This window comes from Neophocaena asiaeorientalis, unplaced genomic scaffold (genome assembly GCF_003031525.2).
Source record: "Neophocaena asiaeorientalis asiaeorientalis breed wild unplaced genomic scaffold, Neophocaena_asiaeorientalis_V1.1 scaffold134, whole genome shotgun sequence".
Lineage (NCBI taxonomy): Eukaryota > Metazoa > Chordata > Mammalia > Artiodactyla > Phocoenidae > Neophocaena > Neophocaena asiaeorientalis.
Window position 1 is genome coordinate 4738678 of NW_020185339.1, and position 27201 is coordinate 4765878.

The 27201-nt window shown below is 36.4% G+C and overlaps 1 protein-coding gene across 5 annotated transcripts in view; it reads left to right on the top strand.

Moving 5' to 3' along the window:
* PPP1R12A (protein phosphatase 1 regulatory subunit 12A) overlaps positions 1-27201 on the top strand; it is a 148959-nt gene that overhangs the window by 67020 nt on the left and 54738 nt on the right. For all 5 annotated transcript variants that reach the window (XM_024737127.1, XM_024737130.1, XM_024737128.1 and 2 more), the window contains exons 3-7: positions 10208-10326; positions 19952-20111; positions 24536-24680; positions 26073-26147; positions 26983-27071. In XM_024737127.1, the coding sequence (XP_024592895.1) occupies positions 10208-10326; positions 19952-20111; positions 24536-24680; positions 26073-26147; positions 26983-27071 (588 nt within the window). The remainder of the gene's footprint in view (positions 1-10207; positions 10327-19951; positions 20112-24535; positions 24681-26072; positions 26148-26982; positions 27072-27201) is intronic.

Below are 27201 nucleotides of genomic sequence, written 5' to 3' on the forward strand. Positions count from 1 at the left end.
CTCCCCCACTTAACTTATTTTTTGCAAAAATATTAACATGTTTGGTTATGGAGTACTGCCTCAGACGCAATAAGGGTGTTGCGTAATCTACAATATTGTATTTCTAAAATATGAAAAGTTTTGAGGGCTTCCCTGGAGGCGCAGTGGTTAGTAATCCACCTGCCGGTGCAGGGGACACAGGTTCGAGCCCTGGTCTGGGAAGATCCCACATGCCATGGAGCAACTAAGTCCATGAACCACAACTACTGAGCCTGCGCTCTAGAGCCCGTGTGCCACAACTACTGAAGCCAACGTGCCTAGAGCCTGTGCTCCGCAACAAGAGAAGCCACTGCAGTGAGAAGCCCATGCACTGCAATGAAGAGTAGCCCCTGCCTGCCGCAACTAGAGAAAGCCCGCACACAGCAACTAAGACCCAATGCAGCAATAAATAAATAAATAAATATTTACTTATTTCTTTATTTATCTTAAAAAAAGAAAAGTTTTGAAATTTGGGTTTGGATGAGTGATGGTTGGCCCATATTATTATTCTTATTTTATAGGTGAGGAAACTGAGTCATAGAGAGAAATCACACGATAATTGGCAGAGCTAGGATTTGAACCTAGACAGTCTAACTTGTCAAGTCTGCACTTTAAGACACTACACCATTCTGCCTCCCTTTCTAGCCTTTGTAATTGAGAAAATGATGCCCTTTAACTTTAGTATTAAGGAATTAAAGAGCAAGATTGAGGGAAGCAGAGGAAATTCGAGTGTAGTGGAATGTGAATTTAAATAAGCCTAGTTTGAGATGCCAATTAAAAAGGTGCAGTAGGAAGCCATGACTTCTTTGGGTATGTTTATAATGTGTAAACTGAATTTCATCAAATCTAAGATGCCATCGTCATAACACATTGTCATTATTTTATGTACCAATTTAAAAGGTTAAAAAAAAAACCTGTAATACAGTGTGTGTGGTTTTTTGTTTTTAAGCACCTTGGGGTTTTTTTTCCCCACACACACAGTATCATTCTTTATCTAATTGTAGTGTCAAGGATGCAGCATTGCTTAAGAATGTTTTATTGTTGCCTTTGGGGTTTTCTTCTAAGCCACTGATAGCATTCTGCAAGTGTTGTTGGTGATGCTTTCTTGATCTTACTACAAGGTATCAGCAAAAAGTTTCAGACACCATCCAGGAAGACATTTTAAGTAACAGTTAAGCTCAGTAAATAAGGTATCAAAGGTATGAACGCACATAAATCAGTTGAAGTTGAAAACAATATGAATAGCTGTGACTGGGGTTACATGAAGACAGATGATGACAACCATATCGTGGCCATTGTCCATTGCTGAGACATCATTGATTGTAAGGTCAATAGATTGTAGAAGATTTCAGCAATATTAAATTTGGGGAAAATGTATATCTTAGAATTATTACACAATGAGTAGGACTTTTGCCTCTGGGAATTGGGAGATACAGTAATAAAGTAAGACAGTAGTGCATGTAATTGATTTTAATAAATAAATATGCATTTTCAGGAGTTAGTGCATGGTCAAAGAAGTATAGTCACTGCTCTGGGGAATAATTAAGAGAAATAAGAAATGCTGAAGACAGAACCTACAGAATTTCCTGTATTTAAAGGTGGTTTTGCAAAGAGAAGAGAGGAATTTAAATCCTTCTGCACATTTTGAATTTGTTTTTGTGTTTTGTTTTGTTTTGACAATCCGGGTGCCTAGATAACTGGAAAATAGAGCCCACTTTCACAGATAGATTCATTTCTCTCACACACAACACAATAGCCTGGTCTTTGCTATCGGCATAATTAATTGTATCTGTAGCATAATTGTGAAACCACAATGTCAGAAATTTAGCACAGTATTTGGCAAGGTACATTAGTCCATGTTAACTGGACTAGTAACAGGGTTTATATATAAAAATAATACTTCTACCTGTGGGATTTTGACAAAATGAAATTTTTTAAAAGGTTAAAATTGGTAATGTTATAAACATTACAATTTCCTGACAATTAAAAATGAGAATTTCTGCTTCTTGGAAAATAGAATAGATACGTTTTTCCTGTTTTTCCTCCTGCTGAATACAACTAAAAACCCTGAACATGATATATAAAATATACAAAGACTCTATAAGATAGATAGAAGACAGAACAGCTACGGATCTCAGGATCCAAAGAATGACAGGAGTAAGTTTCTGGCTTTTCTCTTTGCCTCAGATATACCACACTTGGAACTGAGGAAGCTGATAACCCAGAAGCACCAATGGCCCCACACTGCCCCCCCAAAAAAGCCCCAACAAAACCCTAACCTCTTTAGCCAAATACTAGGAGAGGGGCACCCTAAAACCTTTAAAAAAAAAAAAATACTACTCCAGCCAAACACTGCAGAAAAAAACCTTGGTCCCACCCATACCCTCACTAGCAAAGGCCAGGTAGGGAGCGTAGACTTCCAACTATCATGAGGTATCCTAGCACCTCTGCTGTCATGATGTCAGATTAGGCCAGATACAGAACCTGCCGAGATTTTAATCCCCATCAGATAGTTAACTAGCCCTACCCTAACTGGCACTGGAGACCACGTGGGAAGCCTGGACTTACACCCCCACCTGGCAGTAAAAAGGAGCTCCTACTCCTCCCCACTGGGGTGGAGTCAGAAGAAGCCTGGTAGAGAGTAAATACTTTCACCACCACCCATCAGTAAAGAGGCCTAACTCTTTCTCCCCTTATGATGTCAGTGGAGGCCACATAGGGTGTAGTAGTGAGGCACCCATAGCCTCCTTAGCCAGGGAGGTATCAGTGAAGGCTTGGTGAGGAGTCAGAAGTAACAAGGAGCTGTTCCATCGCTAGTGTCAGTGGTGGCTGAGTGGGGAACCTGAACTTCTACCCCTACCTTGTAATAATGAGATGGCATCTCCCCATCTTTTCTGCTAGAGGAGGGCCAAATATAGTCAGCTAACATAGAAGATTTAAGCACAATCTAGAGTCTCATAACATAATGCCCAGAGTGTTCCAGTTTCAATTGAAAATCAGTTGTCATACCAAGGAACATCTCAAATTGAATGAAAAAGACAATAGGGGGCTTCCCTGGTGGTGCAGTGGTTGAGAGTCTGCCTGCCGATGCAGGGGACATGGGTTCGTGCCCTGGTCCGGGAGAATCCCACATGCCGCGGAGCGGCTGGGCCTGTGAGCCATGGCCGCTGAGCCTGCGTGTCCAGATCCTGTGCTCCGCAACGGGAGAGGCCACAACAGTGAGAGGCCCGCATACTGCAAAAAAAAAAGACAATAGGGACCAGCATTAAGATTACAGAGATATTAATCTTAAAATTATTTGACAGAGATTATAGAGTGGCTATCACAGAAATGCTTCAACAACCAATTACAAGTATGCTTCAAACAAATGAAAAAAAGTCTCAGCCAAACAAAGTCTGCAAAGAAATAGAAGATATGAAGGGGAACCAAATGGGAATTTTGGAACTGAAAAATCCAGTAACCAAAATAAATAGCAGATAGACTCAGCAGCAGAATGGAGGGGATAGAAGAAAGAATTGGTGAACTGAAAAACAGAACAACAGAAATTACCAAATCTGGGCAACAGAGAGAAAATAGACTAAAATAAAATGAACAGAGCCTCAGGGGCCTGTGGGAGTATACCAGAGAGCTAACATTTTTGCCATTGGAGTCCCAGAAGAAGAGAAAGAGGGCATGGCTGGAAAAGTATTTAAAGAAATAATAAATGATGGCTAAAAACTTACTCAAACTTGGCAAAAGATATAAACCTACAGATTCAAGAAGTTTAGCAGATTCCAAACAGGATAAACCAAAGCAGTTCTGAAAACAAAAGACAAAGTAAAAATCTTGAAGGCAATGAGAAAGGAAATACTATAACATTGGGGCAGGGGGCGTTGCATTAAAGCAGACTTCTCATCAGAAACATGGAGACCAGAAGGAAGTGGCACAACATTTGTCAGGTGCTGAAGGAAAGAACTGTTATTTTAAAGAAAACTTTCAAAAGTTCCAGGTCAGAACTTTTGTTTGGATTCTTACTGTTATAGTTACTTTCAACTGTTTTTTATTGTGATATAGAACTTCAAATATGAAATAGGAAAGTGCATTCCCACTAAAGATGCATAAGGTTATTTACACTGATTTTATGTTGCTCAGAGGCTTCCAAAAGAAAATAGCATTTATTTACTTATTTATTTTAATATATATTTTAATATATTTAATTAATTTATTTATTTTTGGCTGCGTTGGGTCTTTGTTGCTGCATGTGGGCTTTCTCTAGTTGTGGCGAGTGGGGCTACTCTTTGTTGCAGTACGCAAGCTTCTCATTGCGGTGGCTTCTCGTTGCGGAGCACGGGCTGTGTAGGCGTGTGGGCTTCAGTAGTTATGGCACGCAGGCTAAGTAGTTGTGGCTCATGGGCTCTAGGGTACAGGCTCAGTAGTTGTGGCACACGGGCTTAGTTGCACCGCGGCATGTGGGATATTCCTGGGCCAGGGATCAAACCTGTGTCCCCTGCATTGGCAGGCAGATTCTTAACCACTGTGCCACCAAGGAAGTCTGCATTTATTTTTGAAGTTAATAGTACAATGTTCTCTTACCCATCTTTGAAAAGTTCAGGTAGCTTAGTTTTCATAATTTCTGTCTCATTGGATGGCTTTGAGTAATTCATTTGAATTTTCAAGAAACAACTATTTCAGTGGTTTTCTGACTTTGTGGGGTTTTTTTTTATTGTGGTAAAAACATAATATTAAATATATCATCTTGGCCATTTTAAAGTGTATGGTTTAATAGTGTTAAGCATATTCACATTGTTTTGCGGCAGATCTCTAGGATTTTTCATCTTGTGCTACTAAAACTACCTGGTAAACACTAATTTCCCCTCCCCACTCCCCTAGCCCTTAGTAACCACCTTTCTATTTGCTGTTTTTATGATTTTGACAACTTCAGACACTTCATATGAGTGGAATCATATAGCATTTGGCCTTTTGTGACTGGCTTATTTTGCTTGCCATAATGGCCTTGAGATTCACCTGTATGCCAGAACTTCTTTTTTAAGGCTGCACTGACGTTTCGAATTTTAAAAATTCATGTACTGAATACATGAAAAATCCATGTATTGGTTAAAACAACTTCTTGATACTAGTTTTTCTACAGTAAATAAAACAATGTACATTAAGTTTGAACACTAAATATATTCAACTCTTGCTGATGAAATTTCTTTGTCTCTTTGATTACTATGTTCTCATTAGCTTCTAATTTAAAGACAAGGGCTTTAATTAACACATCAAATTTTTAAAATGAACTATTTCTCCTTCTCAATCTCTTCTGTGGTTTGGCTTTTGACAAAACTCAGAATCCAAGATAATTATGAGACTGTCAAATTTGTCTGCTGAATTCAGTTAACATTGAATCATTCTAATCCAGATAGAATCCTGTCCATCTAATATACCACATCCAAGTTGCACCCGATAATTTGGTTAACAAGTTTTACACCTTTTATTAGATTTTTAAATTCACACATATGCAAATAATTTTGTAGAAATCCATTTGGATCATGTCTTGAATTTGAGGTTTATTAATTATCCAAAATTATTTATTGACTCCAAGCTGTAGGTTATTATAAATCTCAGTAAACCTAGCAGTTTACCATTTTTCACTTAAGTAATTTATAACGATTTTCATCATTCAATAGGTGGCATCTCCTATGTTGACCTCTTTTGTATTGCTTAAGGACATCATTAACCATTGTTAAGCAAATAAAAGCCTGCCCCCCCCCCCTTTTTTTTTTAAACCCTGAAGCATTCAAAAAAGTTACCCATCTGAAAAACAGCCTAATATTCTGACTTTCAGTTTGGGACTCCTGTGTGAAATCGTCATAGTTCCCCCGCCCCCAAGAAATCTTACAGTAAATATAGTGTATTTTTCCTAATCAGCAGTCCCATGAGCTGCTTTTAATACCCCAGCCCTTTTTGTTCTGAAGGAAATCTGACCATCTGTTTTCAGTATCTCCAAGGGTCCCACAAAGTGAGTTTCTGGTATTCCAGATAGCCTGTATTTTGTTTCACATTATCTTAAATATTGCTTTCTAAGTGTGATGATTTTGCATGATGTGATAACAGATAGAATTTAATTTTATTTTTAGACATTAACTCATTTAAACATAACACAGCCCTGTAAGTTACCTATAAGCTAGGTTTCAAATGTTTTAAGTTGATGAATATCACACAGCTGTCAAGAAACAGAGATGGGAACCAAACCCAAAGTCCGCAGAATTTAAATGTTTATGCTTTTTTTCACCCAACCAATCTTTGAATGGCTTTTTGAGATTATTCATGGTAAATAAGAATTAATGCCATGGGGTTTTATTTATTTATTTTATTTATATTTGCAAATAATAGTTCTTGAGTCATGGAGAGGTTTGTGAATTGTATGCATACATATTTATACCTAAACTTTTGGCTCAGGGATTGCTCCAGGCCCTACTTCCTGCCAGCAGTTTTCGGAACTTTACTCTTGTTAGTTTCTCTTAACATCCTTCCTGTTTATATAAATTTTGGATTGTCTCATTTTGGCTTTGACCTGTTATTTCCTTGAGACTGTGCTTCCTTCTGCTAGCACTGCAGCCACTCTGAGGTCTTCCTTTTATTCTGTCTTTACATCCTGTGAATGATTTCTAATACCTAAGCAAAATATACGTGGTTTTATGTAAATATCTCTGATTGTTTGAGATTTTGCCTAGCAGAATACCTACATATTCCCCTGGAGCATAGCACAGGTTCTACTCCAATAATATCTTATTTTTTTTTGGCTCCAGATTCATTTATTTATTTATTTGTAGTATATAAATGTTCTTCATTAGTTTTATATTACATTTTTTAAAACTGTGAAACAGAAAAAGTTTCTTCAATTCAAATATGACTTCTGTTTGTAGAAGTCCCCGTGAAGATCATAAAAATTGTTTTGCACAAGGAGAAATGTTTATAACATATTATTAATTGTAAAAATACCAGGCTACAAAATGGCATGGTAGCCATTTTTGTGGTCTAATATACATACACAAAATAAACTTGCTGCAGAAAACTAGGATAACAAAAAAATCCTCCCCCCAACGAAAACCCCAACTAATACAAATCCCTCCTAATGTGGGACTTCCCTGGTGGTCCAGTGGTTAAGACTTTACAATTCCACTGCAGGTGACGCTGGTTTGATCCCTGGTCCGGGAACTGAGATCCTACATGCCGCACAGTGCGGCTAAAAAATAAAATTAAAAAAATTAAAAAAGCAAATTCCTCCTAATGCTACCTCTGTTAACTTTATAGTGTATATTCTTCCCTTTTTCTATCTTTCTCTTTCTATGTGTGTGTGTCTTGTAAAAGTTACATCTCCACACAGATATCAATAGCTAGTTGGTAAAGTCCTTCTTAAAGCAAAAGATTGACAGACCTGACTTCATACAACCTTTAAATTTCATTCAAATACAAAATGCTGTAAGAAAAGGTTTGCTTTTTTTTTTAATGTGGTGACAATATGGAAAAAATATTTGCAGCACATCTATTTGTCAGAAGGAGGGAATAACTTATTTTTTTGTGTATCTTTTATTAGTACCACCGTCCATCTATCACAGACAAGTCAAGAACTTCAGTGTATCATAGACACCTTCCTCACCCTCGCTTCTCATATCCAGCTGATCTCTAGTATCTCCTAGATATCTCTGGAATTTATCCATTTCCTCCATCAAATTCAAGCTTCCAACATAATTTTTGTCTACTGCTGCAGTAGCTCATTAGCTGGTCTGACTACTTTCATTCTTTCTCCATTCTCATTTATTTTCCATACTTCACAAAAGTGATCTCTTTGAAACACATAGTTGATCATTTACAGATCTTACAACATAAACATTCACTGACTTTGGGGTGTACCTGACATATAGAGATTGATTCTTTCATTTACTCTCAGGAGAATGAACCAAACCCTTGTCTAGCCATACACACTTCCTGTCACAGGTTTTTGGTGCCTTTTGTTCTCTTTCCTGGAACATACTCTCCTTCCATTGTGTTTGCTAGTACCTATATATTGTTCAGAGAATCCTTTTCTGACCTTACTAAATCAAATTATTCTGTTATTCACTTGTAGACATAACTCACTGTTATAAGACATCAAAGTTTTACATGTATTTAGGGAATTAATCTAGCTCTCTTTCTAGATTATAAGATCTTTGAGAGGAAGATCTGCATTTGTTTTTGCTTACTATTATATGCCTGACATGTAACATAGTGGTAGATACATAGTAGACACCTGTCTCAGTCAGCTTTGGCTGCTGTAAGAAAATGCCATAAACTGGGATGCTTAAACAACAGACATTTGTTTCTCACAGTTCTGGAGACTAGACAGTTCAAGATCAAGGTGCTGGCTAATTCTGTGTCTGGTGAGGGCTCTTTTCCTGACTTGCAGATGGCTGCCATCTTGCTGTGCCCTCCATGCAGAGAGACAGTGAGCTCTGTTCTCTTCCTCTTTAAAAACATTAATCCCATCATGGGTTCTCCAACCTCTACCTCATCTATACCTAATTACCTCCCCAAAACCCTACCTCCTAATAGCATCATATTGGTGGTTTGGGGTTTCAACATGAATTTTGGAGGAGCACAAAACCATTCAATCTGTAACAACACCCCATAAGTATTTGTTGAGTTAAGGCACACATTAAAAATACAAGCAAAAGAAGTAAATAAGAAGTTCACAAAAGGAGAAAATACAAATGCTAGTGAACATATCCAGATTTTTTTTCAAACTCATGTGTAATCAGGAAAGAAAACAATGATAAGATGCTTTATTCTCATCACGTTGAGAAAAATTTTAAAGATTGATAATGTCAAATGTCCATTTAAGAACACATCCGTTAGGAGGGTGGCATTAAATAAAAGTATGATCCAGCCATATTGTGGAATATTTTTCAGCTATTAGAAGGCAAGTGTTGCACTCCAGTACATTTAAAGTAATCCCGTTAATTTTTGTTTTACAAAAAGAACCTCAAAAGTGACTGTATATATTTCTTTATAGACACACATATAAATTCATAGCAAAGGTACCAGAAAGATATTTGCCATGCTGTTGATAGTGTTTATCTCTGGGGAGGGAACATGATAACAGAAGGAGAGATATAAGGGAGTTTTTTCTTTTTTTCTTCTTTTTTTAAAACTCTGAGGGCTTTTTGTCCTTCACTGTTTTGATAATGCGAATATTGTCATGTAGCCTGTAAAAATATATATATACAAATAAGAGTTAGATTGATTAGGAACATCGGAAAAAAGGGAGCCATTCTTTATATATAGAAAAGTAAAATCAGGGATGCCAAAAGAACATGGCTTAATCTGGAACTACAAACAGTTCCATATTGTTGGAGTCTAAAGTGTGGTACAAGAAGGAAGAGGAATGAGGCTGAAAAGAAGACAAAACCAGATCAGTAAGGGCCATGTAGATATGTTTTCTCCTAGCATGGACAATCATTCAAAGAATTTTAAGTTGGAAATTGACTCTGGTTGTGTTAAATAGGTGATTCTGGGAGATGTGCAGTTGGCATAGTGAAAGAGATTAGCAACCATTTTGTATCTGGATCCCTTTGTCAGGTCTGATGAAGCCTGTGAATATGTTCTTAGTATTGTGTTTTGGATGCATAAAATAAAATATTGAGTACAAAGTATGTATGTGCTTCTTTAGTAACACATTAAATAAAAAGACTCAGTAGTTGGTCTAATAATTACCTTAATTTCAAAATAGTGATGAACATACACAGTATTTTAATATATCTGTATCAGCTGACCTTCTGAATTATGCCCATGAGCCCAAAGTTAAGAACTATTGCTTATGGCATGAGACTGGGAGCATGAAGTTCAGTTAGGAAACTAGTCAATATGGAGATAATGAAAAATCTTAATGGAGACAGTCTGAAATAATCCTGTGAAAGACTTTGTAATTATTTTAAAATAACATTTTTGTTTTAGTTAATGTGTGTACATTATAGAAAAATTTTAGGAAATATAAAATTTTAAAAAGGAAAGAAAACATGCTTTATGGTAGTTTCTTAAAACTTAAATAATACCTATGCTATCCTTGGTTTTTATTGCTGCTCTTGCATAGGAGCTTGCCTCATTAGCTATGCATTCAGTCTTATTTTGATGATACCGTCATTGCTTAATTCTCTTCCCTCTAATTTTACAGGTTTTTGATTGGTCAGGGAGCACATGTAGGAGCTGTCAACAGTGAAGGAGACACACCTTTAGATATAGCTGAGGAGGAGGCAATGGAAGAGCTACTTCAAAATGAAGTTAATCGGCAAGGTAATGTAACCAACCTAGATGTAAAATATGTTTAAAACTGTTTTGTAAAGAACATGATACTTGACTTTTTCAGTAAATGATTGTTGACATTGAAGGGCAATCTTAATTTGAGTGGAAAAAAAATCAGTTTACCTAACAGTATGTGAAGTAAGGTTCTACTTGAAAAAATATATGATTCTTAACTCTACGTCTTTTTAATGTTTTTAAAGTTGAAAGAAGTATCATGAGTGGTAGGGTAAGGCATAAAATTATCTGTCAGTAAAAGCTTTGGAGAGAAGTAAAACAGGCAAAGGGGATAAGGAAGTGTATGGGGTGAATGAGACACATTACAAATTTAAAGAGTGGTCAAGAAGTTGTCACTGATAAGGTGGTATTTAAGCTAAGGTCTTACTGGGGTGATGGAATAAATCATGTAGGTCTGGGGAAAGAACATTGCAAACAGAGGAACCAATGAATTCAAGGATGGGAGGGTGCCTGGTGTTTTCAGAGAAGCAGCGAGTGTGATCAGTATGACTGAAGCAGGCAGAACAAGGAAGAGGCTGGAAGGAGATGAGGTCAGAGAAGTAGCAGTGGACCATACCACATAGGGCCTTGTGGTCTATTGGAAGGATTTTAGCTTTTAATTTGAGTGAAACAGTGAGCTAGTGGAGGGATTGAGATAGAGGAGTGACATGATCTGACTTGCTTTAGAAAGGATCTCTGGGGCTATTGTGTTGAGAATAGATTATAGGAAGGTGAGGGCAGAAGTAGGAGAATGGCAAGGGCAGGAGCAGGGTGGTAGTAGACAAAGTGATGAGAAAAGATTGGATTTTAGATATATTTTGAAGGTTTGGCCAAGAAGATTATAGAGTGATTAAAACTACAGTGTGTGAGAAAGAAGAAGGCAGGGAAGATTCTAAGATTTTTGGTTTGAGCCACTAGATGGGTGAAGTTTTTATGAGAGGTGTGAATGTTGTGGGAAAAGTAAGTTTTGTAGGGAGAGTTCAGGGGTTCATTTTTCAGATATGTTAAGTTTGTTTTGCCTATTAGGTATCCAAGCAGTTGAATATGTCAATAGAGAGAGATACAAGCTGGAGATATAAATTTGGGAGATGTCAATTTATAGATGAGGAATGATTGCTTATGGGTAGAATTTCTTTCAGGAGTAATGAGTGTTCTGAAACTGTTTGTGATGGTGGTTGCACAGCTCTGCGAATTTACTAAAACCACTGAATTGTATACTTTAAATAATATGTGAATTATATCTCAATAAATATAAACCTGTATAATACCGCAATTCCTCTTCTAGGCATATACCAAAGAATTAAAAGCAAGGTTTCAAAGAGATTTTTGTACACCCATGTTTGTAGCATTATTCACAATAACTAAAAGATGGAAGAAAACCAAGTGTTCATCAATGGATGAATGAATAAACAAAATGTAGTATATACTTACAGAAAATGCTGCTCAGCATTAAGAAGGAAATTCTGACATATGCTACAGCCTGGATGAACCTTGAGAACATTATGCTATGTGAAGTAAGCCAGTCACAAAAAGGCAAATACTATATGATTGCACTTACCATAAGGTACCTCAAGTACTCAAAATCATAGAGAAAGTGGAATGATGGTTGTCAGGAGCTAGGAGGAAGTGGGAATGGGGACTTGTTTAATTAGCATAGCATTTCAGTTTTGCAAAATGATAAGAGTTCTAGATATTGATTGAGCAACAGTGTAAATGTACTTAACACTACTGAACTGTCTACTTAAAATGGTTATTAAGATAGTAAATTTTGTTATGCATATTTTACTACAACTTAAAAAAACTAATATATATATTATATATATAATATACAACTTTAAAAAACATATGTATATATATATATACACACATATATATAAATTACTGTGTGATTTCCACTATATTATGTCTAGGCAGTGATTAAATGGGTATTATCAGAAGAGAACTGTGTTTTCCTTAGGTATGGGATATTGGTTCAGAAGGTTGACTCCAGCTAAAATGTGGTTCATCAGGAAATAAAAGCAGAGAAATAGAAGCTAAGTCAGTTCCTTGAAAAGAGATTTTTATTCCTTGGGATTAGGAAAATTCATGACTACCTGGTTGTTAAAAAAAAAATCTTAGGCACTGAAACTGAAGAAGTATTTAAATGCCTAAATAGAGTTGAGACATTGTAACAAGTGGCTGAAGGTACCTGGAGCTCAGGAGAAACAAGGCACACATTAGGAAAGTAGTCATAACTGGAACTTGGATAGATACACAGAAGAGCTTTTAACAGCTGTGTCCTAAGCAAGCAATTTTGGAGTAATGGGATCTTCAAGACTTGAAGAAGCTGGAAGAATGGGTATAAAGCATCAGCCTGGATGAAGAGTCCCTTATCTGTCCAGCTTGCCCTGGTGAGTGCCCAGATAGATAGCAACAATATTGTTTAATAGTAGTTAGCAATTATTATGAACTGGGAAAGGGATGGATATGTACTGAAAACTTCTTGTCTTTAGTTTCCTTCTATATATAAAGGAAACTGTTAGCAAGGCTGATTTTAGTTGTAATGATTCAGTCAGTTTTGATTAAGGTGCCAGCATATGTTCTGAGTGCTGGGTATTTTTCGGTATTTTTTTTTTAAGAGACACACTTTGTTCTTAAGGATTTCACAATGTATAGAAGTGACAAATATATAAACAAAGCCCCACAATGCAGTGTGCTATGTGCTAAAATATAGGTAGGAACAGAATGATGTGGGAGAACAGAAAAGCCTGTGAGTAACTGTTTGCAGTAGTCAGGAAGGGTTTGAGAGATGACATTTGAGAGGGAATTTACTTGGCAAAGAAGGGGGGTAGTGGACAAAAAAGGCATGTGAGACAGGGGTATCAACATGTGCAAAGAAAAGGAATTGGAGACATAGCATACGTGGAGAATTCATTAGAATTGGAATGGAGTAAAAAGTCAGGATGGGGGCTTCCCCGGTGGCGCAGTGGTTGGGAGTCCGCCTGCAGATGCAGGGGACGCAGGTTCGTGCCCCGGTCCGGGAAGATCCCACATGCCGCGGATCGGCTGGGCCCCTGAGCCATGGCCGCTGGGCCTGCGCGTCCTGAGCCTGTGCTCCGCAACGGGAGAGGCCACAACAGTGAGAGGCCCGCCTACCGCAAAAAAAAAAAAAAAAGTCAGGATGGAATTAGTATGAGGTTGAGGCTTGAAAAGATTAGGCTGGAGCCAGATGGTGGACATCTCTTTTGTAGGCATTAGACAGATGCAACAAAGATCCCCAAGCAGGAAATTAACCTGATTGGATTTGGTTTTTAGTAATAAAGCAGCTGATGGTAATCTGGAGGATGTATTAGAGTGGGGGATACATGGTGGCATGCCTTTCTTGAAGAAGATTCTTCACTTAATCCAGGTGAAAGATGAAAAGGGCCAAAATGGTTACACTTAAGATGGAAAAGAGCAAAGAGCCAGGACTTTTCAGAAAATATTAAGGTAAAATTAAAACAGCTTGGTGGAGAATTGAATGTGGAGATGAAGGAAGAATTGAAGCAAGCTAATTTGCCTCCTGAAGTTTCCAGTTTAAGAAGTGATGACTGGATAAATTCACTCGGGAAAATGTGGGACAAAGCAGGAACGGATTTAGAGAATGTATGAGTTTGTTTTGGGATATATTGAGTTTGGTTGCTAAAGCACATCTAGATGACAGTGTTCAGTGCACTGTTGGAATTTAGGAAATGTCAGGATGGAAAATGTAAATCTGGGAAAATAATAGGTATGGGGAAATTCTAGAAAATAGTATATAGTGTGACCCTGAAACTGAAAAGTAAAGAGCTGATACTAAAAATAATAGCTAACTCTTATTAAATACCGATTGTTTACCAGGCATTGAGCAAAAGGCTTTACATGCATTATTTCATTTCATTCTCACAGCAATTCTAAGAGGTTAATACTACTATCACCCCATTTTACAGATGAGAAGCTGAGGCTCAGTGATTTGCCCAAGGTCATACATGTAGGAAGTTGTGCTGTATGTAGTTCAGTCCCAAACAGTGTAACAGATACGTTGAGCCCACACTCTTCATCACTGTACCATACTGCATTTTATTAGGAATATCTCTTAGAAAATATTTCATGATATTCATTTTATTCATATAATGGGAGTACATGAATTTATATAGCATAACTTTATTCCAAAGAAACAAAAGATAGAGGCATCTCTAATAGAGTTTAACATTTATAAAAAGAGCACCCTAAATATATCTCTAGTAATGACAAGATTTCTCAAATTATTTATCCTGGTAAGAAAGTTATTATTTAATATTTTAAAGTTCTTTAATCACTCTTTTGGCTCTTATTTCTTATTCTAATATATTTGATTAACAACTAGTCATGCTTGAGTAGATTGCCTTTGAAAGTAGTAATGTTTGAATAGTAGATGAAAGTATTTCTGATTTATGTTTTAATGCAATTTTCTTTAGTTAGTGTGGGACACAAGTCAATTTTTGCATTTCTTAGCTAACAAAATTCCAATTTGATTTTATTTTTTCTTACCAATGAGAATTGGCTACATTTCAAGCTAACATTTACTGTTGTTGGGTTTTTTTTGTTGTTTTTTTTGTTGGTTTTTTTTTGCAGTACGCGGGCCTCTCACCGCTGTGGCCTCTCCCGTTGTGGAGCACAGGCTCTGGACGCGCAGGCCCAGCGGCCATGGCTCATGGGCCCAGCCGCTCCGGGGCACGAACCCGTGTCCCCTGCATTGGCAGGCGGACTCGCTATCACTGCGCCACCAGGGAAGCCCTACTGTTTTTTATAGCAGTGACAGATGTTAAATAGTCTAATCACTTTATTATATCACACCCAATTTAGTTCAATATACATTGTTTTCGTTGTTTAAAAACCTTGCAATTATAGGTGGATTAAGGACCAGTTAAATTCATTATAAGATCTTCTTCCTATTAGACCACAATGTAGTTAAAGAGAAGCAGAATCATAGACTTTTAGAACTGATCATGATAATTGACACCTTAGTGCTTATTCCTGATCTAAACACTTCACATACAATATTAATTAATTTAATCCTCACAACATTGTGGGTAGGTATGTACTTTCATTACTCCTATCTTACAAATAAAAGAACTGAATATTAGTGTAGATTGTGTCTTGCCCAAGATAATAGAGCTAGTAAGTGGCAAATCAGGGATTGAAACCCAGCAGCCTAGGTTCAGGTCTGTGTTCTTAACCCATTATACTAATATTCAAAGAAGTTATGGCTTTCTCAAAGGTTGCTAGCCTAGTTAAAGCACTGGAATTAGAAAACAGGTATCGTAATACATAGTCCAGTGGGGTTTAAACAAAAATTAATGGTCTATTGCTCTAATCAGTGGTATTTTTGAAAGATTTTAAGAACAAGAGTGTTTTTTTTTTCTAACTGGATTTTCTTAAGCATAAGAAGTTTCTCTTCACATGTACTTTAATTTTAAACTTGAGTTGTATTTATATATAATTCATATAAAGGCACAATTTGGTGGCAGCAGAGGGTAACTGCTTTGTAATTAGGTGAAGATAGCATGAAATTAGATAAATCCAGAAGAAGTAGCTGTTTTTTTATTTCAAGTCCAGAGGAAATTTAGAATAATAAAAGACAATAAAAGTCAGACTATTTAAGATGATAAAGAGAAAAGGGATAATGATAATAAAGATGTTCATGTATTAAAAGACATGGTAAAAAAAAACTAAGCATAAGAAAATAAATCAGTCTGAGAAAAGTCATTTAGTAGAAAGATTATTCTTAATGTATTAACAATTACAGCTTTATAATTTCTTTTATGAATAACATTAGAAGGCATTTTAAATAAGATGGGCAGATTATCTTTTGAAAGGAAATTTATATATGTATAAAATCGCATTATTATAGAAATGGTGATACTTTGTAATTAAAGATTATAATAGGTTTTGTCCATTACATATATAGTGTATATAATTGTTTTTATAAAGTCTATTTGGAAAACTTTATTGCAAGTTTCTTTCAAATGTAGTAATGAGGGACTTCCCTGGTGGTCCAGTGGTTAAGAATCCGCCTTGCAACACAGGGGACGTGGGTTCAGTCTCTGGTCACGGAACCAAGATTCCACGTGCCATGGGGCAGCTAAGCCTGCATGCCGCAACTACTAAGCCCATGCGCTCTAGAGCCCATGCACCACAGCTACTGAGCCTGTGCGCCGCAACTACTGAGCCCGCATGCCACAACTAAGACCTGACACAGCCAAATAAATAAATAAGTAAATATTTAGGAAAAAAAAGAAAAATTCAAGAGAATAGTTGGTTCTAGCACCAAGAGCAAACATTTGGGAAAAAACAATGAGATCTCTAGTTTGAAGATGACTTAACCTGCACTTCTGTAATCTCGGGATTTTTTTTTTTTTTTTACACCGTACACGGGCCTCTCACTGTTGTGGCCTCTCCCGTTCTGGAGCCCAGCCTCCGGACGCGCAGGCTCAGCGGCCATGGCTCACGGGCCCAGCCGCTCTGCGGCATGTGGGATCTTCCCAGGCTGGGGCACGAACCTGTGTCCCCGGCATTGGCAGGCGGACTCTCAACCACTGCGCCACCAGGGAAGCCCCTAATCTCGGGATTTTAAAAATGTTTTTCAGTCATGGCCTCCTTTTTTGAGATTGAGCTTCAATTGAACAGTTTAGTTGTATGTTGAATAAATGGTAATTTACTAAGCAAGCAAGGTAAGGATACATTCCAGATAGAGGATACTAGCTTGCACAACAGCACAGGCACATGATGTACTTGATCTATGTGAAGATCTATATGGTTAGAACACTGGGTGATGATAGAGGAGAAAGACTAGAGATTAAAAATGCATTGAGACCAAATCATAAAAGGCTCTGTCTGCTGCACTAAAGAGCTTGAGCTTTGTCTTGCAGGAGGTGAGCAATCATTGACAGATTTTTATAGAAAAGAGAGATGATTGTATTTTGCTACAGAAAAACCAGTCTGGCGATGATGTGGGGAATGACTCAGAAGGAACTGAGGAGAATGAATTAAGGGCCAGCTATAGTCGTCAAAGTGTGAGAGACATAAGACAAACTAAAATAGTGATTAGGGGCCATTCAGAAGACATTTTAGGAAAAGAAGACATTTTAGGAATGGCAACTCAGAATCTGCTGACTAATTGGATGGAGGCTGGGGATAAGGTAAAGGGAGGGATTAAGGGTGACTTCCGGGTTTCTGGGTAAGTATTGGAACCTAATATAGGAAATATAAGACAGACAGCAAGCAGATTGGCTAGGGAAAATTAAGGTTTTAGCCTTGAGTTTGAGGTGACTGTGTTATATCATTTTATTATGTATTATATTACATCCCTAGTTTTGACTTCTTCTCTGTTCTCCAGACTCAGATATCCAGCTAACTCAATTAGATGTCTGTTAGTGCATTTCAAACTTCGCATTTCCGAAATTGAAAATTTAATTTTTCTAGTTGCTCAGGCTAAAAACCTTTGATTCATCCTTGACTTCTCTTTTTCTCCTGCATCCAAACTAACAGCAAATTCTGTTGGTTTGCCTTGAAGAATGCAGAATCTAACCTCTTTACTACCTTCACTGCTACCATCCTGGTTCAAGTTACCATCATCTCTTGCCTGAATTATTGTTATAGCCTCCCAGTTTCTACCTGTTTTTACTCTTAACTTTTCAGCTTAAGTGATCCTCTTAAATTGAGTGGGATGTTGTCACCCTGCCCCCGCTCATTGTCCTCACTACTCTATAGACAACCTGCCTTTTCCTAATCAGAAGAACATTCCAAGCAGACTTCTACCTCAGTGCTTAATACAGAAAGTCCCTGACTTATAGTGGTTCAGTTTAATGATTTTTCAACTTTATGATGGTTTGAAAGCAATGCACATTCAGTAGAAACCATACTTCAGATTTTGAGTTTCTATCTTTTCCCGGGCTAGTGATATGCAGCACATATTCCCTAGTGATGCTGGTCAACAGCAGCAAGCTGCAACTTCTGGTCAGCCACATGATCATGAGGGTAAACAACCAAACTGATACACTTAAACAACCATTCTATACCTATATGACCATTCTGTTTTTCACTTTCAATACAGTGTTCAGTAAATTACATGAGATATTCAGCGCTTAATAATTTGTTTATAAAACAGGCTTTGTGTTAGATGATTTTTCCCAACTGTACGCTAATGTAAGTATTCTGAGCGTGTCTAAGGTAGGCTACATTAAGCTATGACAGGATAGGTATATCATATGCAGTTTTGACTTAGGATATTTTCAACTTTTGTTGTAACCTTATTGTAAGTCAAGGAAGATCTGTAGTACTTCCCTCTGTCTGGAATATTCTCTAAGATTATGGTATGACTGTCACTTTATTTCTTGCTGTAATGTCACCTTATCAAAGAGACTGTTCTTTACCAACCTATATAAAATAACAACTCTTTCTCATTACCTTCTATACCTTTACTCTGCTTTTTTTTCCTTCACAGATGTATCATCTGCCATGTAATAGGTTCACTTCTAAACCCCTAACACCTAATAAAGTACCTGACATATAGTAGAGACTCAGTACATATTGACTGATTGATTGAATGAATGAGTGAATGAAAAATTCCAGCCAGCCAATTGGATACATGGATATGAATTATAGAAGAGATCTTAGCTGAGGAGTTGTGTGTATGTGTAATTATTTTTTACTCATGTATTTATGTATTCATCGTTCATTCAGTAAACATTTACTGATCCCTTTTACTTTGTATCAGGTATCCATCCATATGGTGGGGATACAAGATAAAAAAGCAGTATATTTACCTTTTTTAATAAGCTCATTGTCTTCTGGAGTATAAATGCATCATGGTATGTGCTATTTATTAAATAACCAGCATTTGAAGCCATAAGATAACATGAGATCACTGAGGAATTTCAGGATTATCATTTCTATTTTAATATTTTTCTCAGGATGTTGAGCGCTTTGAAGGTCCTTTCCCTTTTTGAATTCTCCCCACTCATCACCTCAACCTAGCATAGCGCTTAATGCTTTTAAATGAATAAACATCTATATAACTTACTAAAATTATAAAACTGATACTGATGGTATGAACAGTGTACTATGTTGGAAAAAGAAAGGGATGTTGGTAGAAAAATAATCTGATTTAAGGTCTATTCAATTTTAGATGAGGACAGGACCTCCAAGTTGAAGTGTTCAATAAACATTTGTACCTACTAGGCTAGAGTACAGAGAACTGGTCAAAGCAGTGGATAAAAATTTGAGACTTAAATACATATGATTGTTTAAAACAACAAACTTTTTTTTTAGACCAAAGGATGGGGAATACCTTGGGGAGTATTCAAATCTTCAAAAACAAAAGGAATAAGCAGAAAAGGTAAAAAGAAAGCCAAAATAATACTGTAGGGCAAAAATTAAATAGTCAATAGAGAATGCTAATAAAACATCTACAGTATTCCTACATTTCTTTATTTAACCAGCTTGTTCTAAGCAGCCCATTTTTCAAAAATATAATTTCACTTTTAATTTTCAATTAAACTTGGAATGTTTTGGATAATTTTATTTCCGAACAAAAACATTTACTATAGAGAAAAAAATGAAAAAAAATATTTTATTTTATCAGGGGTTGATATAGAAGCAGCTCGAAAAGAAGAAGAACGAATAATGCTTAGAGATGCAAGACAATGGCTAAATAGTGGCCATATAAATGATGTCCGGCATGCAAAATCTGGAGGTACAGCACTTCATGTTGCAGCCGCTAAAGGCTATACAGAAGTTTTAAAGTAAGTATTGCTTCTCACAGTTGTTTTTCTGCTTTGCTTTGATTTGTTTTCTTTATTTCACTTTTCCTTTTTTAAGATACCTGCTAACATTATTTTGAAACAGCTTTTGTAAGTTATTTAATGTCTGTCTATAGGGAGAAAGAGAAAACTACCTTGAATGTTATTGCTTTATTTCTAAAGTTCTTTCTTTCACTCTCAAATTTTGAGTATTCTACTGTTCTTCCATTGCAGTTTTCCAATAAGTGAAATTTAAGTGTCAGACAACCATTATATGTTACCTTCTGGCCTGGTAAATTATTAGAGTCACTTTGAGATTCCCAGATAGGTTAGCTCTGGATACAGAGACTAAGAACAATGTTGTGTATAAACATATTATCAAATTCTGAGAGCTTGATTCCTACTGATTGTTTATTTACATGTAACTTATCTGATTTTGTTTTAGATTTTCACTACATGAACACTGGAATTCAGAGTGCTGTTAGCATAATATTAAATATTAAACCATAAGCAACTTAGACAATATAGGGTTATATACTGATCAACAAATATCTTTGGGGCAAAGCTCCTTTATGTCACAATAAATTTGTGTTTTGGTTTTTACTTATGCAGTGCAAAGGTGTTGGCAACTGTATGGAAAAAACAATTCAGTGCATAACTTTTGTTATATCTATGTAAAGGCTAATAAGACTGGCCCTCAGCAAAATCTACTGCACCCTCTATTTTACCTTTGTTCCACTTTGGTTTCTTATATCAATCCCTTCTCCTTATTCCCTCTCCTCAGTAAAAACAGTGAAGAAGTTTAAGTGGGTCAGTTATTCCGGGTTTCCTCCTATTTCAATCCCTACTCACTTCAGTAATTTAAGCCTTCTCCTAGAATAGTACAGTTAACTTTTTTTAAAATTTATTTATTTATTTACTTTTGGCTGTGTTGGGTCTTCGTTGCTGCACACGGACTTTCTCTAGTTGCGGTGAGCAGGGGCTACTCTTCATTGCAGTGCACGGGCTTCTCACTGCAGTGGCTTCTCTTGTTGTGGACACTGGCTTTAGGCATGTGGGCTTCAGTAGTTGTGGCACGCAGGCTCTAGAGCACAGGCTCAGTAGTTGTGGTGCACGGGCTTCGTTGCTCTGCAGCATGTGGGATCTTCCCAGACCAGAGCTCGAACCTGTGTCCCCTGCGTTGGCAGGCGGATTCTTAACCACTGTGCCACTAGGAAGCCGCTACAGTTAAGTTGTAATTAGTTTCCTTGTCCCATCTGTTTCTCTCTAATCCAAAACTTTTCAGACTTTCAAACCCCATCAGAGTGGGTCATGAAATGAACTTAGTGAGCTGTGAACAGCATTTAAAAAGAAAAAAATCGAAAATATCAAAGAGTATTACATATGGTAAAGGTATTTTGTTTCTTAAAATTCTTGTTTCTATAAACATATATGAGTACTGGATTGCACTGTAAAATAGATTTCTAGACTGCTTCCAAGTGGTCTTTGTAATTCAGTTGTCCAGGCTCTTAAAATCCTTTATTAAGATTCTCAGCAGGAATTGGGATGAATTTTAAACTCCTCAGCTTAGCACATAAGACCATTAGTCATCTGGCCATTGGTTCCTCTTTCAAGCTAAGCTGCTACCATTGCTCCTCAGGCATGCATGATTCCAGCTGTGTATATCTACTTGAAGTTCTTTCATGATGCCTTAATGCCTACTCTTGTTTCTATCTAGATACCTTCATTCACCATCTCTTCAACTTGGAAGCAAGTTCCTTTCTATCCTTTGACTCAGTTCAAGGCTCTTAAGCCCATGAAAAAAAAATGCTCAACTTCATTCATAATAAGTGCAGATAAAGCTACAGTGAATTATCATTTTTCATCTATCATATTGGCAAAGATCAAAATGTTTGGCACACTGTTGGCAAATTTGGGGAAAGGCACTCTCTTACATTATTGGTGGAAGTATAAATGACTATTGAGCAAATTTTATCGAAGTAACAGTTATTCTTTGGCTTAGCAGCACTACCTCTAGGAATTGTTTTTTTTTTTATTTATTTATTTATTTTATTTTTGGCTGCGTTGGGTCTTTGTTGCTGCACGCGGGCTTTCTCTAGTTGCAGCGAGCAGGAGCTACTCTTCTGTGCGGTGCACGGGCTTCTCACTGCTGTGGCTTCTCTTGTTTCAGAGCAGGGGCTGTAGAGCGCAAGCTTCAGTAGTTGTGGTGCACAGGCTTAGTTGCTCTGCAGCATGTGGGATCTTCCTGGACCAGGGCTCGAACCCATGTCCCCTGCATTGGCAGGCATATTCTTAACCACTGTGCCACCAGGGAAATCCCTAGGAATTTTTTTACAGATATTCTCACTCACATAGGAAATAGGTATGTGCTAGCAGCATTGTTTGTAATTGGAGTAGGAGAATGGTTGAATAGATCATGATACATCCTTTCACTAGAATACTCTATAGTGATTAAAACACTACTTATAGATATGGAAAGAGCACTAGGATGTGTTAAGAACTATGCCTCATTTGTGTTTATGTTTTAAAACTTTAAGTTGTATTTATTTATATATGCATAAAATCTCTCTGTAAGGATCTAATCAAAAGTAGTAGTATGGTTATCTCTGGGGCAGGGAAACTGGTTGGCTAAAGGTCAGCAGTGGGAAATTGACTTTGCTATCTAGCCATTTATTCTTTTTTAGTTTTGAAATTTGTGAATATTTTACTTAGGAAAGAAAATATTAAATCAAAGATAAATAGAAGAGATCCATTTCAAATGTAACTGTCTCCCCACTTACCCCTCCCCCCAAACACACACAACCCCTTTCAGTTGATTTTTATGCTTTTCAGTTCTGTACTCCTATTGCAGCTTCATCTTAGAACCTGTCTGTGAGGGTTGATTGTTGTTTTACTTAACTTTTGTCCTCCATTAGAAGTTTCTTGAGCATAATAAATACTGTCTTATTTTTTTGAGTATCCTTGCATGGCCTGGCATATAGAGAGCCTTATGTTTGGGGGGCGGGGTGTGTGTGTCTACCTTTCTCTCCGCACAGACTCTCAAGTACTTAGAATTTTGTATTGCTCAAGATATTTAACATTATTATAGTTCATATTTCCTATTGGGGGTATATTTTTATTATCTTCCAGTATTATTTCTGTCTCTATTAATAAAGTATCTGATAATATTTATGTTAGTTGCCATATTTTTTTAACTTAAATCTTCTGACTTATATCTATTAGCGTGTTTTTTAGATCACTGGCTCTTAAATGTTGATCTGCAGGCAGGAGACAGGCAGTGATGTGAGATCATATGCAGAACTTATTAAAAGTACAGATTGACAGGGCCCATCTCCCAAGATAGTGATTAATTCAGTGGAACTGGGGTGGAGCTGGGAAAACTTTTTTTCGTTTTTTTAATAGCAAGTTTTTCAGATGGTTCTGCTATGGAGCCATAATTAAAAACATCTGCTTTAGATATTGTTAGGAAATAGGGGATCAGTTCTTGAAACATAAATAAATGGTTATATATTAGCTATCACTACCACCTCCTGTAGGTAAAAAGAAGCCCTTCTCAAGGTCAGCATCTTGGAAAGTAAGGTTAAGGTTAACCAGATTTGAGTTATAAAGTATTTAGTGTTCGCCTCTGTGTGTGGCGCTGTGCTGTGTGCAATTTATAGACCCATTCTTTGCTCTCTGTGAGCTTAATTTCTAAATAAAATAAAGGTTGTTGTCAATATACAGTTATAAGGGCATACTAACATTTATGCAACTCTTTTCATTGTATTAAAATGTATTCCTGTTTTCTAGCTTTGTTGATTAGAATATCTGCTTTCTACTGCTACAGAAAAGTAGACTCGACCCCTCGGAATATTTGTTTTGCTTTGTTTTGTTTCTAACAGTCATTTTCCTATGAAAATTTCCAATGGTAGATCATAAAGGTTCATGAAGGCTTTCACAAACCAGTTCCTTAATCACAAGGCAACAATGACACTACAAATAACTTTGTTTGATCCCAGTATATTTTTAGAACATGTTCAGCTTGAGATGATATATCATATGGACACTTGAAGACATTCCCTACAATAAATCAGTTTAACATACAAATTGATCCAATAGTTTTGAAAAATGATAGACTCTCCTGCAAAATTTTCAGTTAGAAACGTATTAACAAGAATTAATCAGTGTCATACCAAACCATAAGACTCATAGTCATTAGGAATTAATTAAAACTGAATTCATTATTATGGCAGTAACTCAAGATCCTCTATGCCAGTGTTTTCTGAGAATTCTTTTGTCCTAGTTAATTTGTTGAGGGGAGGAGGGATTCTGAACTATGAAAAGAAATATATTGCAAATTTTTGTTAACTTGCATGGTATATAGCTGTTAATTATGTCCAATCATTTCTAGATTTTAATGATGATGTAATTCACTGTAATTTGTTTAGACTTTTAATACAGGCAGGCTATGATGTTAATATTAAAGATTATGATGGCTGGACACCTCTTCATGCTGCAGCTCATTGGGGTAAAGAAGAAGCATGTCGAATTTTAGTGGACAGTCTGTGTGATATGGAGATGGTCAACAAAGTGGTAGGCCTTTCAAATGTACTTTAAATATTTCAACTTCTAGAAATATAGTTTTAGTCTAAAAAATGTTATGAGAATATAAATTATTTAATTCTATTAAGGTTTATTAACTGTGTAAAACATTTTGTGAATCATTTATTCATTTTTATTATTAAGTCTTTTCCAGCTACTTATGAGGTGATTTGGCCTTGTTCGACAAAGAAGTATTACTCTTTCTGTAATAGTATTACCATATGTGTCGAGTAGATTTGGGTGCTTCCATTGATATTATATTCTTAGAAATTCATAAATTAAGAAATTTTGCATGCATATAAGGTAGAATATATTCTAAATAATGAACTTTCTGGCATTCTGGAGACTTGTACCAGTAGGGTTATTATAAGGACTAAGCTGGCAGCAGGAAAAATCCTTACTATTTTTGGTCAACAGCTCTTTGAAATTTTCTTTTCCACTATGAATAAAAATAGATTGACAGATGTTCACCTGGACTACTTTTTGAAACTAAGTCATACCTGTGGCTGGCTGAACTTTTAAGTAGTTTAGAAATACATATGTTTATTTTATTACTCTACTAAGAATTTATAATTAATTTTTATGGCGGTAAAGTAGAAATAAGATCTCAAAAAGTTTAAACTTGGAGTTACCACATGACCTAGTAATTCCACTCATAACAATATACCCAAGAAAATTAAAACAGATGTCCACACAAAAACTTATACACAAATGTTCATAGCAGTATTATTGATTGTGTACCAGAAAGCAAAAGCAGATGTCCATCATCTGGTGAAGAGATTAGCAAAAGGTGGTAGATCATGCAATGGAACATTATTCGGCAATAAAAAGAATGAAGTAGATACATGCTACAATATGGATGAACCTTGAAAACAGTTTGCAAAGTGAAAGAAGCCAGTCACAAAGGACCATGTATTGTATGATTCCATTTATATGAAATGTCTGGAATAGGCAAGTCTGTAGTGACAGAAAGTATATTAGTGGTTGCCTCAGACAGGGGGAGGGGGAGTGGGGAGGGGATTGCTAATGGGTATGTCATTTCTTTTTGGGGTGATGAAAATGTTCTAAAATTGATTGTGGCGATGGTTGTAAACCTCTGTGAATATACTGAAACCATTGAATTGCATACTTTAAAATGGGTGACTTGTATGTGAATTATAGATCAATAAAGCTGTTACCAAAAAAAGTAAGGGGAGGTATATCAGCTGCTTATCTCTCACAGGGATTTCTCATACATCTCCTTCAAGTCATATGTACCATGTTTTATACCTACCATTAAAAATGTTATCTAACTTCTTTCTGTATAATCATACAGAATCACCGAAAGCATTTTATAATTTATTGATTTTTTTATTATCACCAACGCTCTTGTTTCCTGCGTAGGGCCAGACAGCCTTTGATGTAGCAGATGAAGACATTTTAGGATATTTAGAAGAGTTGCAAAAGAAACAAAATCTGGTATGTTTGATGATTGTCTAAAAATTGTCTCTGTTAGTGAATTCTCTTAATAACTTTGAATCTTAGACAGCTGGAAAAGTATTCTTGTGATGTTTTGTACTGTTTGGTTTTAAGTTATTCCTAGCGATCAAATTAAATGACAGTGAATGAGAATAAAGGGGTAGTGGTGGGGTTTTTTTTTGGCCTTTTGTGTTGCTTATCCCCATTTCTCTAGCATCCCTTTCCCAAAATGAATACTTCTATAATGTGTATGTTCTCAATAATAGTATCTTTTTGTAATTTCATAAGAAAGTTTGCTTAGAGGGTGGAGACTATAAAATCTCAGATTTCTAAAATAGCATACGCTAGATAAGCAAGGAGTTACATAACTAGGAAGCAGATGTTTAAGTAAAATATTATCAGACATCCTAAATGGTTAATGGTCCCTGGTTTTTCAGTAAACTAAAGTTGGAGGGATCTTAAAAAAACAAATCCAACTTCGTCCTTTGTGGAGTGGTTGTTGTTGTTGTTGTTGTTGTTGTTGTTTTGGCTGCACCGCACAGCAGATCTTAGTTCCCCAACCAGGGATCGAACCCATGTCCCCTGCAGGGGATGTGCAGAGTCTTAACCACTGGACTGTCAGGGAAGTCCCCTCTGTGGAGCTTTTAAATTGTCTAGTTCTTTTTATTCTTTATCCAAGCCCTTTTCTTTTTAGGTAAAACAAATCTTTTATTTGTTTTGTCTGTTTTGTTTTCATTTAGTGTTTGGGAAGCTACTTTGTTATTAAATTCTGTATTTTGCTCATTAATGTTATTTTAATAGTATTCTTATTTTCCTTTGCATAACTTTTATAAAGCTCCATAGTGAAAAACGGGAGAAGAAATCTCCACTGATTGAATCAACAGCCAATATGGACAATAATCAATCACAGAAAACCTTTAAAAAGTAAGTAAAATATTAAAGTAGGTTTTGTTATTGTTTTAAATGAGTTGTCATGATAGCCACAAGTATGATTATTAGATTTTGTGGTTCTGGGAAAAATTAATGTATTCATTATGTATTTTCACCTTTTGTG